Source organism: Columba livia, chromosome 16, assembly GCF_036013475.1.
Source record: "Columba livia isolate bColLiv1 breed racing homer chromosome 16, bColLiv1.pat.W.v2, whole genome shotgun sequence".
NCBI lineage: Eukaryota > Metazoa > Chordata > Aves > Columbiformes > Columbidae > Columba > Columba livia.
In genome coordinates this window covers 6,333,180-6,344,797 of record NC_088617.1, presented here as the reverse complement: position 1 = coordinate 6,344,797, position 11,618 = coordinate 6,333,180, and the positions used below count along the sequence as shown (strand labels likewise).

Below are 11,618 nucleotides of genomic sequence, written 5' to 3'. Positions count from 1 at the left end.
TCACTTAACGGAGAAAGGAAAATGCATCCCACACTGCTCCAAGTGACACCATCATGGGTGAGGGCAGCACCAACACCTCGCAGCCATCAAAGTAAAGGGGCAGGGGCATTCTGCAGGCCCGAAAAGGGAGCCAGAGCTGGGAGAAAGGTTCCTGCTGCCCTCTTCTTGCCCGCTCCAGTGCTCTGTTTGCTCACTCTGGGTTTGACAGGCTGCTTCTTTGCAGCTGGTGGCTGCTGGTGCTGAGGCAGGAGCCTTGGGGTGGCTTGGAGCGTGTTCCTGCAGTGGTCTGGAGCTCAGGCCAAGGTTTTCTTCTCCGCACCCCTAAGATCTCAGTGAGGCAGCAGCCCTGGGATGGGGAGGAGGTGCTGGACCAGCCTGAGCTTTGAAGAGCACTGGGTTTCTCTGCTTGACTGCAGAGAGCCAGGGAGCTCCTGAGTACCCGCTGCCCTGTGAGCGCTGCCAGTTCTGCCTCCATGGGCAGGGTCTGGCCGCGCTCCTCCCTCGGGACCAGTCATTTCCCCTCCATCAGCCACCCCTGGGGCCCCACAGATGTTGCATCTTCTGTTGTCAAATCTCCATCCGGCTCTGGTCTGTGCCTGCGCTCTGCTCTCTGACATACGAGGCGACATCTTGCTCACCAAGGGCGAGGGAGGTTCTGCGTCCCCACCACATGCCACTGCAGGACACGTCTGCAGTCATGCATCCAGGTGCTCACGATGATGCTGCGCTGCATAGGTCCACCCAAGAAGGAGCTCTCCCACAGAGGAGAGTCCCCAGAGAGGTAAGATCAGTGTCCCAGGTGTTTCTTTCTCACTCACAGAACTGCGCTTCCTGGTGCACGCGAACCCTCGCGAGCGCGCGCGCCCACGCAGAGCCTGCCCGGCTCCAGCAGCCGCGGCTGCGGGGGTGTTTCCAAGCACTGATGACTCAAGCTTGAGAACACGCTGTTAAAGCACAGCTCCGCGTTTTGTTGTTGTTGCTGACTTCTCAGAGAAGCAGGGGCAGAGACGTGCAGAGCGCCGTCCTACCTGCTGAGAGCACAAAGGGAACAAAAGCTGTCACAAAACCTTACAGCCAGGAGAAATGCCTTTGTAATTTTAGAAGCAGAATTGTGGTGGAAACGAGATGTTGTATAAGTGCTCCTCAGCGGTGCTGCAAGCCTAATGCTTCAGCCATCCCTGCGGGATGAGGTTGGGCTGCAATTTGAAATATGAGAGACCCAGCTCCCACTGTGTGCAGTAAAAGGTAGAAAGTGAAGTGGGAGCAGCAGCTGGGAGGCACAAGCTGCAAAGGTGACTTGGCAGGGGACAGGTGACCTGGCAGGGGACAGCGGGCGCTCTGCTCTGGGGGTGCAGGGGCAGACTGGGCCTTCCAGCTGGGTGAGCACAGCAGCGTCGGTGCTTTTGCCATGGCGTGGGTTGTGGAGGAGTTATTGCTAATTGCTGCACAAGGGAAAGGCACTTGGTGCCTTCTGGAATGCTGTTTTGTTAGGATTGTGTCTGTGTTTTCCGAAGCTGCTCTCTAGGACTGTCACAATGAAGGTCTGTCCTCCCTCGACGGTGATGTTAGTGGCACAGCAAGTCATCTCCAGCCCAAATTTGCCCCCTCACCTCACAAGAGATGAGGGCAAGTGGGAATCTGAAGCGATCCCTGACTCAGTTTCCCTGTTACCCAGCCAAGATGTGACCCTGCAGCCTATTCCTCAGCCCAGCTCCTGCACAGCTCCGTCTGTGCCCAGCGTCCATGCCCGCTCTGCTCTTCTGCAGGGCTCTTGCTGGAGGAGCTCGCAGACTTTTATCACCATGTCTGGTCCAGGCCCGTCGCCCGGGGTGGCTGTTTGCCCATCATGAACAGGGGAACCTTCTGCATCTCTCCAGAAATGGCTGTGCATTTTTGGGGTGCAGGACAGCAACCTGCCTGCCACATCTTAGCAGTGCCAGAGCTGCTCAGCAATCAGAAAAGCTGAAATGTGGTGTAGACCAGGAACCTGAGATGCTGACAAGTGCATCAGCCCTGAGCATCACCCAAGGCAGCCTGTGCTGAGGTGGGAGGGCAGCACCCGTGACCCCACCACTGCTCACCCCATCCCCCCTCTAGCCCTGGTTTGCTGGTGGGAGTGCGGAAAGCAGAGCCTGGACAAGCTATCAGGTTCCGACGTACTCTCACCCTGCGCTCTGCAGCGTGCTCCCGGTCCTACGTGATGCCGAGGTGCATCGCACTAGAAAGCGAGTTCGTTTTGGGGCTGGGAGGAAGGCAGTGCTGTAGGTTGCTGCTGGGACCTTGCCAGATACTTGAGGCTTGGTATGGTATTTATTAAACCTAATCACATCCAAATAAAAGAGAGGCTTTGCCACCAGCCCTTTTCCTGTGTGCTGAAACGTTCCTTGTGCTGTCCCTGTTAATCTATAGAAATCCTCTGGGCTCTGGCCTTTGCAGTCTCTTTCCTTGAACTGCCTTCATTACAGTCATGTTACGCCTGATGCAATTTATACTTTTTAATATTAAAGAACCTGAACCACTGGATTGTGGCTCAATAGAACAGGAAAGGAGAACGTTAGACCAGCTCAACAGATAGCTCTGTGTCTGCTGTTAGATATGGATCTCGTTAGCAGCCTGTGATCTCATGCAAGCATGCCTCCAGGAGAACCAAGGTGAAACGCCGGGGATGTGACCCTGGTGACAAGCCCAAGACCAGCACAGGAGGCAGCTGCCCGCCGACTGGCTCTTGCCTTGGGGCTCTGGCTGCTGCAGGAGTGGACATGGGCTGGGGCGAGGAGAGCGGCTGTCGGCGTGCCCAGAACCTCAGGGCGGCTCTCAAAGAGACCCCGGAGGCTTGTGAAGAATATGGAACTGCTGAGCAGGATCTCAGGAGCCCCGAGGGCAGGTTGGGCACAGGGCCCTGCACCCTGACCCACTGAGATCACCAGCAGACGGGGAAGCACCCTGTGGCACCTTGTGTGTGGATATCAGGTGGACGGATGCCCAGCCACAGGCCAGGTACGTGTCTTGAGGGGGTTATGACATGAGTCAGGGTTTAAATGTCCCTCGGAGAACGCAGCAGGTGGCCGAGCAGCGGCTGGAGCTGAGCTGGCAGCCATCACTGTGGATCTGCTCTCAGGTGGGTTTGTTCCCTGGTGTCTCAGCTCCAGGACAGGCCAGGACTGACGCTCTGCGGAAAGGTTTGCTACGCCATTGGGGGCATTCCCTACCAGATGACAGGCAACGCGCTTGGGTTTTTCTTCCAAATCTTCCTGTTGGATGTTGTGCAGGTGAGCAGCCACATGAGATGGGGTTATCTGCAAAGGGGCTTGGCTTAGGCTCAGCAAGACTGGGCAAGAGTAGACTTTGGTGGGTGGCCTAAGCCCTTGGAAATGCTTGTTAGAATTAGGCATTCACACCAGATCAAAATCTTGTGATGAAAATATTGCTGGTGGGCATGGAGGAGATGTTTCTGGCCCATTTCAGTGCTTAGAGCAGTCTCCAGGAGATGCAGATGAAGCGTTGGCTAGAGTGAGCTGATTCATGCTGGCTGCTCACAGCTTTTTGCCAGGACTTCTTTTCGAGCCGTGGTTTCCATTTCCCCCCAGCTGGAGCCAATCCATGCCTCTTTGATCCTTTTCCTTGGAAGAGCCTGGGATGCGGTTACTGACCCTGCTATCGGCTTCCTGGTCAGCAAGAGCCCAAGGAGAAAATATGGCAAGCTGGTCCCATGGTGAGTGTCCAGGCTGGAGCCTTGGGAGGGTCTTTGGGCTCAAATTCCCTCAGTGCTGGCACAAAAAGGCAGCTGGGGCGCCTCACTGGGAATTTAATGTGTTTATGGCTTATGGAGAATTACAAAAGCTTAACATCGCAAGGACACTAAAGATAACATCGTTTGCAGTGGGGTCCATGTGTTGTTGCAGCAGCAGAGGAGTGTTCTGCAAACCTGCACACTTGCTGCTTCCAGGGCCTTGTGGTTTTGGGACTGTGGGGTTCAGTGCTCTGAGTCTTGCATGGTGGCACATACAGAGTCTGGTCTTCAGCTGTGCCAGGAGCTTCCCAGGCTCCAACCATGGGCAGATCTCGCACACAGGGAGTAACTGCTGCCCCAAGGTTCTGCTGCAGGGCAAGGACTCCAAGAAGTTAAGCACGAGAATAAGAAATGCTTGACAACTTAGACATTAGTTCTTGTCTCAGTGTTTGTATCTAGCCCTCCCAGGCTGAGCAATGGACACTCAGGAGAGCAAAGATGTTTCCTCTCACAGATCTTGCTCTTTCTGGGCTGGGGAAGAGGCTGTTCTGTACCTCAGTTTGTGCAGTGACAAGCGTGACCACCTTACCTGCAGGTCACATCTGACCAGCTCTGCCTCCTCCCCAGGATCGCAGGCTCCATGCCGTTCGGGGTGCTCTGCTACTGCCTGATGTGGTCCACGCTCTCGGATGCCACCCCTGCCTCCCTGAAATTCCTGTGGTACCTGTTCATGTACAGCTTCTTCCAGACTTGCATGACTGTAAGGAACACGGTGCCTGAGGCTCTGTCTGACACATCATCCTGTACTGTAAGGGACGGGGACAGGGTCAGCTGGGCTGTCCCTGCCTCTCCAGGAAGGGACAGGGAGCGGTGGGTGGTGCAGGATGGCAGAGACCAGCCCTGCAGGGGTGGTGGGAGGGAACAATGTGTTTTAATGCTGGGGATTCAGCTGGGCTGCCTGTACGTAATGATGTGAACTTCCCCGTCACTGGTTTGTGGGAACACAGCAAATCACAGCAGAAAAGGGTGAAAAGCCACCAGTGCACAGGGGTGACACAGGTGGCATCATTACCTGCTGTGTGTAGGGACGAGGGGGGGGTCACAACCAGCAAACCAGGGAAGCAGCAGCCAGGGCCACTTGAACTGTTCTCTCCCTAGTGTCACCATGTGCCGTACTCATCCCTGACAATGTTCCTGGGAGGAACCCAGAGAGACCGTGACTCAGCCACTGCCTACAGTGAGTGTGGGTGCCCCTGCAGCCCTGGCTGCCCGTGCTCCCGGGAGGCCCCCCCAAAGGAGAGGTGAATGAGTTCCTCTGGCTCTGAACAGCCTGCAGAGTGCATGGGGTAAACCAGGGATGAAACCAGTCATCTTCTGCAAAGGATTTATCTGCAGAAACACTTCTTAGATTTGCATCATCCCTAGGAGAGTCAGGACCCAGATTTATTAGTTTCAAACATCAAGAGTATTTATTGCTGAAAAAATCAGAGCAAGTAGAAATAGTAGGTCTCTTCTTCTGGGGCAGCTCTGGATGTTGGTGTCTCAAATTCCATTCCCAAAGTTGGTCTCTTACCCTGAGGGATGCGTCCCTTCAGCCAGCAAGTGGGACCGAGGTTTCTCTCCTGGTCATCCTGGCAGGAATGGGAATGGAGGTGTTCAGCACGCTCCTCGGGTCAGGAATCCAGGGGCAGATTGTGGGCAGTTACCATGCCCGCATGATGAACGGCTGTTCCGTGTCCAACAAGACCCTGCACAACACCAGCACCCACAGCCTCACGGACTCTCTGGAGAACATGGTAAGGGCTGACCCGTCTGCCCCGCTCCTCCCGTGGTACCCGCCTTGTCACTGGAACCAGCTCTTGTTTTCCAGCGTAGGGCCTACATATTGGCATCCCTGGTCCTAGGCTCGATCTATTGCCTGTCCTGCCTGATTCTCATCTTTGGAGTCAGGGAGCAGCCTGGTAAAGTCAATTTAAGATTAAATTTGGAGGGTGCCCAGTGGCAGTGGATGGTGAGGACGTTACAGGGAAGGTGTGAGGCAGAGGGAGATGGGCTCCTGTGAGGGGATGGCTCTCGGGGTGTGTGGCTCAGAAACACACACACATGGATGTTAAGCCCCTCCTCGGTCTGTGCTGGCAGCATCTTGCTTCTACAGAGGAGAGGGGAGATGCTCTGGAGAAAGGATGGCTCCTCCGCATGGAGCCATGAGCTGGGACAGGGTCTGCAGCTCACTGCAGTTCACTGCTTCACAGTGGATGGGTCTCACCAACACGCAGCCTGTGGAGCTACACAGACCAGCCCGCATGTGCAGTAAAAAGAAGTAAAATCCTGCCTGCGGTGCACACCATGGCTGTTGTCTCTGCCCCGAGATGACAGACTCCGACAGCTCCTCACCCAGACGAGCTGCATCCCAGGCACAGTGGTGCGATTCCGCAGTGCCTTCTGTCCATCACGCTTGTTCTGGCAGCTCCAGTGCCAGTGCTGCTGTCTCTTCTCTCAGGGCCCCTCAGCCCCCTGGGGAAGGTTGAGCTGCCCTTCACCAGCTGCCTGAGGATGATGGTGGGACACAAGCCCTACACTCAGCTGTTGTCTGGCTTCCTCTTTGCGTCCCTGGCCTTCCAGGTGCGAGACCCGCCGCTGCAGGAGGGATGAGATCCCTTGGGGGATGAGATGTCCAGGCAAGTTATCTAGACAGCGAACTTGGCCCCCCAGCCACGAACATCTCCCCATTGCTTTCCCAGATCGCACAGGGGATCTTTGCCTTCTTCTGTACTCACGCCGCAGGGCTGGCAGGGAAGTTCCAGCATTTAGTGCTTATCATGTTGGTAAGTGAGCCCCAAGGAGATCTTCCTGCTGGAGAGTTGATCCCTGGGTCACCCCAGCCCTTGAGCACGGGCAGCTCAGCCTCGGGGAGTCACACACTGCTGCAAGGATGTGACCCAGGCGGAGACTGGCAGTCCTGAGGGACATTGCTGAGACTTCCATTTGGTTTTCTCTTCAGGTCACAGCTTCCCTCTCTATTCCCTTTTGGCAGTGGTTTTTGGGGAGATTTGGAAAGAAAACAGCAGCGTCACTGGGCCTGGCGGTGAGTTTGCCTGCAGCTGTGGGCTGAGAAGCCCTGCGAGGGGACAGCCCTGTCCCTAGCTGCTCACAGTGTCCGGGGAGGAGAGCTGGGGACAGCTAAGGGTGGCCCTGAGCGCAGTGTCCTCTGCACCACAGGTGAACAGGAGTAAGCCAGTAGTTGATGGCAGCTCTGCAATTCTTGCGTCTGGCCACTGCTTGTGGCTCCAGAGCTGTGCAGTCAGGTGCAGGGAGGCTGAGGGACTGTCCCTGGGACATCTCCAGACACCTTTCTTGCAGCCAAAGCAGACCCAGCTTCCCAGTTTAATCACTCAGCTCCACTGGCCTCCACAGCTGTCCCTCCTTTACTCATGAGGAAGGTTTTGCTGCCCGTGTCAGCCTGTCCAGGGCCTCCACACTGCACTGTGCCAGGGACAGGAGCAGATCTGCTTATGGAACGTGTGGGGAAGAGGGGACCATGGTTTGTGGGTGGGCAGATGGGTACAAGCTACCTGTGAGCAGCAGAAAGGGCCCATGTGCTTTTGTTTTTTCTCTTCCTCTCTCCGCTGCAGCTGATCATCCCAGCCCTGGTGGCCGTCACCCAGGTGACACGCAACTTCCTGGCCTTCATCTTCCCGGTGATGGTGGCAGGCTGCAGCATGGCCGTGCTCTACCTTCTACCGTGGTGAGCAGTCACCTCCAACACGCTTCTCAGGTGGAGAGGAGGGGAAGGTTATTGGGAAAGCACCACCCATGACGTGCCAAGGCTGCCTGTTTGCTCCATACAGCAGCTTTTGGGCCGTAGAGGGATGTGGAGGTGGGACTGGAAGGGATGTGATTGTGACCCACAGTCCCACAGCAGCATCATTCAATGTGCGTTCGGGCTGGCAGCAGGATGCCAGGTGTTGTGCAAGGCGCTGTTTTCCTTCTCTTTTTCTGGGGCAGCTGCCGCACCCTCTGTAAGACGCTCTCTGCCTGTTTGCGACGGCAGAGGACAGGCTCAAAACGGTCCCCAGCGGGGTTCTGCATGGGCGTTGTCTTTCTCCGCTGCTTGGGGAGGCCTGGGAGTGTCTGCAGACAAGTTCAGCAGGGGTGTCACCAATGTGTCTGTGGGGCTGTCTGTCCCCAGGTCCATGCTTCCTGATGCGGTGGATGACTTCATGCTAAGGAACCCTGGCTGCCCCAACCTGGAGGCTCTCTTCTACTCCTTTTATGTCTTCTTCAACAAGTTTGCAGGTGGCCTGGCCGTGGGGATATCGACGCTGAGTTTGCAGTAAGCCCCAAACGCCTCCTCCCCTGCTCTGTCCGCCCAGCACAGGCACTTCCTGCTGTTGTTTCCTAGAGATGCTGGAATGAGCGTCAGGGGTATCCAAATCTTTATTTCTGACATCTACCAAGAACGCAAACAGCAGAAATGAGTGGAAATTCCCCAAAACTGGGCCTCTGATAGCAGACCCTAGAGCAGAGTGATAGAGGTGCCTGTGTCCCTTTCTGGAGTGACTGGAGCCAGAAAAACTGTTCTCCTCTTTAGTTTTGCAGGTTACCATGCTGGAGACTGCACCTACAACCCCTCCATCGTCCTCACCCTGCAGCTTCTCATGGCCCCCATCCCAATAAGCCTCCTGCTCATTGCCATAATCATCTTCTGCCTCCATCCTATCAACGAGGAAAGGAGGAAGCAGATGAAAATGGAGCTGGAGGCAATGGGGTAAGCCTGAGCTCCCTGAAGGTCACCCAGCATTACTCTGGGTGTCTGCCTTGGTCCAGCCCTGACTTTGGGGGTGTTTGAGGCTGCTGACCTCACACCAGATTTCTCATCTTCCTTTTAACAGGCACCAGCTACAGCGCGGCAACCAAGAATAAACACGGGGCCGAAGCGGGTGAGTTTATTGGGAAGGACACGGACTTGCTGCACTGTCAGGATGTGCTGCTGTCAGGGAAAGTCATTGTCGCTTCCTGTTGATTCCTGTCCCCACATCCCAATGGCTGGTTTTGCTTCCTGACCCCCTCCCTGCCGCAGCCCCAGCCCTGCCGCCTCACCAGAGCTGCGTTCTCCAGGGCTTGGCCTCGCTGGGCTTTTGGCAGGTCCTGACAGCTCCAGGCACGGCAGATCCATGTTCTCCCCTGGGAGAGCCCATGATGCCGCAAGACGGGCCCCGCCAGCCTCAGAGCGGGGATCCCACACGCTGGGCACAAGCGTGTCACTTAACCTCGTGAGAAAGCATCCACAAGGAACAGAGAGATTGTTTTTGAGAAGAAACTATTTTTGACCAGTTTATAGAGAAAATACTGCCTGGATAGTACATGTCTTTGTGCTTAGACTGCCCTTTCACAGGGAAAGGGTTAGAATTTCTTTGAACAAAGGCGAAGTTCAGGCTCACAGAATCACACAGCTGGCGGTGTTTTAAAGCATGTGCAGTCACAGTGACACCGGGCAGCAGCCAGCTCTGTCCATCTGCTGGGCCTTGTCACCTGAGTCACTCTGGGGAGAAACCAGGACTTCTTGGTGCACGAGGCTGCAGGAAGGAGCTGCGCTGCCTCCGGCCAGGCAGCTGGGGGGGTTTCTCGCAGCCTGTCCTGGTTTTTGCCAGGTCTGCAGGTAACGACAGAAGTGTCAAATGATCGTCAAGAAGAGCTGAGTTGGTTTTAAATCATAGCCCAGAGCTGGATCTACCACAGCAGCATCTTGCAAGGGCGGCTCAGCACCCCCACATCTCTCCTGGCAATGGTGAGGGGGCAGTGGGGGGAAGAGAGGAGGAATTGGCCATGTCGTAGCTGGCGGCGCTGAGCTGCATTCAGCCCTGTGTTCAGCAAAGTGAGGCTGGTTATTTTTAGGGCTAGAGCTGTCTCTGCCCGTCGGCTGACCTTGCAGCTCTCCGGTCTGGTGCACACTGGCAGGATCTGAGCAAATTGCTCCCCAGTTGTGCGCTGGGTTAATTTGAAGCCTGAAGTCTTGTGGCGCAACTTTGCGATCGATGGGGTAGATTGTATTTTAGAGCTGCGTCAGGGCACCTGCAGCACCATCACAGTGGTCTGGATCCAGAACAGTTTCTCAGCCACACAAAGGGCCTTCTTTTTATCCTCTTTTTTCCTTCTTTTGTTGTTTTGTTTTCTGGGGTGTGAAGGATGTTCCTTGGGATCGCCTGACTGAGCCCGTGGTCAGGTGTTGGGATGCGCTGCCCTCTGCCACAGTGCTGCTTTCAGCCTCACTGCCTGCGGATTTATGAACAAACAAGCGCCTTTGAGCATCGAGGAAACGCTCTGATTGCTGAGAGTTTGGAGTCCGGAAGAAAGCATGAATTATCTCCACAGACACAAGCTCTTTGGGACAGGATCTGACCCTGTGCAGAGCAGGGAGCTGCTGCCGTGCTCGCTAGCCCCGCTGCTGCCCGGGGTCCTGCGTCTTGATATCAAATAACGTCCTGTTTATTATTTACACTATTAAATATGAATGGTGGTTGCGCTTTTCCCTCTTGGTATTTCTTTATTTTGCGAGTTCTGCCAGCAGATTATCCAGAGGGTGGAGAGCGGTTTGGGCAGAACTCATGCGATTTCCAGCCTCTGTGCTTCCTCCAGGATTTAGACACCAGAATTTGACCTGACCCAGCTGGACCCTGGGCAGTGCAGTATGGTGGAGCCTGGCTGAGCTCCTGGCCCCTGTTGAAGGGCGGGCTGTTGCAGCGACCTGCCTTGCTGGTGAGACGAGCAGGTTATGCCAAGGAGTAAAAAACAAAACAAAACCCAAACACCCCACCCAGGGCAAGAGCCACAGTGGTTGACATGTGCGTGTCTGCGCATGGCACCGGCTTTAGCGTGGGCTCACAGCGAGCAGGACTTTCCCCTTTCAGATCCCGGTTTCTCACCAGCCCAGCTCTTCACAGAGCCAGCGTTCATCGGGAGGGACACAAGCGGGTTTCCTTTCCTCCCCCGTTAATCTTCATCTGGGCCTCGCACATCTGCCCTGCTGACAAGTGTGTTTGTGGAAGGTCAGGGACCACCGGCACCACCTGTGTGTCACAGATTTAACACAAAAAATAACGCTATGGCATCAAGTGAGGAAAAAAAAACCCACGTTGGTATTTCAGTTTTTAAAAGATGCAAGCAAGGAATAGAAGCAATTAAAACTGACCTGTTATTTTAAGATTCTCAACCTCCTCTGTCCCATTTTAATGCACTTGCTGAGAGTACTGGCTTTGTATCAGTCCCTTGGCTGTCCTTGGAACTTCTGTTCCCTTGTGGACACTCAAGTTCATCTCCTTGAAGCAGGGAAATAGGACACTTTGAGGCAAAAATCCTGTGCCTGGAGCAATTCCTTTTTTTGACCAAAAGAAAAAAAGAAAGTAGTTGCAGTTGTTCCCAGAAGAAAGTCATTTTGAATGTGAGATTGTTCAAACCTGCGTGTGCTCTGCCGAGTGTGCCCAGTAACACTGTGAGGAGCAGCGTTAATATCTATAAAATGTTATCTTGGATGGTCTCTGACTGACATCGTTGCATGTGGCCAACACTCTCAGTGTAGGCACAGCCCAGGTGTAGGAACTGTGGAAATAACTGAAAGTGGTGTCTGGAGCTGCTGTGACACTCTGGGGGCTCGGGGGACACGGGCCTGCACCGCGGCCTGGGCGGGCCCGCAGCTGCCAGGCCCCGGCTTCTCGGGCCTAGAAATGGCGGAGAAGCGGGCAAAGCCAGCACGGCCCGAGCCCTGGGGGCTCCCCGGGTGACACTGCGGGGCCCGGTTGCGGCGGGAAGGCTGGGGGGCGGCCGGGGGGACCCGGGAACGCTCCCTCACTGCGGGCCCCGCGTTTCCCTGGCAACGGCGCGGTGCCAAGAT

The 11,618-nt window shown here is 55.4% G+C and overlaps 1 protein-coding gene and 1 long non-coding RNA gene across 10 annotated transcripts; one reads left to right on the top strand and one right to left on the bottom strand.

The window, feature by feature from the left end:
- Nucleotides 1-608: 608 nt before the first annotated feature.
- On the top strand, nt 609-10,257 carry LOC102095067 (sodium-dependent lysophosphatidylcholine symporter 1). 9 transcript variants are annotated; one of them, XM_021282356.2, is made up of 15 exons: nt 609-781; nt 3,144-3,269; nt 3,588-3,712; nt 4,358-4,490; nt 4,889-4,967; nt 5,369-5,526; nt 5,601-5,691; nt 6,231-6,352; nt 6,472-6,555; nt 6,732-6,815; nt 7,363-7,475; nt 7,920-8,063; nt 8,322-8,498; nt 8,623-8,670; nt 9,916-10,257. In XM_021282356.2, exons 1-14 carry the CDS (start codon nt 671-673, stop codon nt 8,651-8,653), a joined length of 1,578 nt encoding a protein of 525 aa, XP_021138031.2. In that variant the 5' UTR covers nt 609-670; the 3' UTR covers nt 8,654-8,670; nt 9,916-10,257. The 9 variants fall into 9 exon arrangements, with proteins under 9 accessions (XP_021138031.2, XP_021138023.2, XP_021138043.2 ...); XM_021282348.2 differs by having other exon boundaries at nt 689-781; nt 4,358-4,538; XM_021282374.2 differs by lacking the exon at nt 609-781 and adding an exon at nt 788-2,997 and having other exon boundaries at nt 4,358-4,538.
- LOC110356076 (uncharacterized) lies at nt 9,034-11,589 on the bottom strand. The gene is made up of 3 exons (XR_010466574.1): nt 10,920-11,589; nt 10,654-10,797; nt 9,034-10,003 (listed from the first exon to the last, which is right to left on the bottom strand). It is a non-coding gene; the product is annotated as an uncharacterized LOC110356076 (long non-coding RNA).
- Between the last annotated feature and the right edge of the window lie 29 nt (nt 11,590-11,618).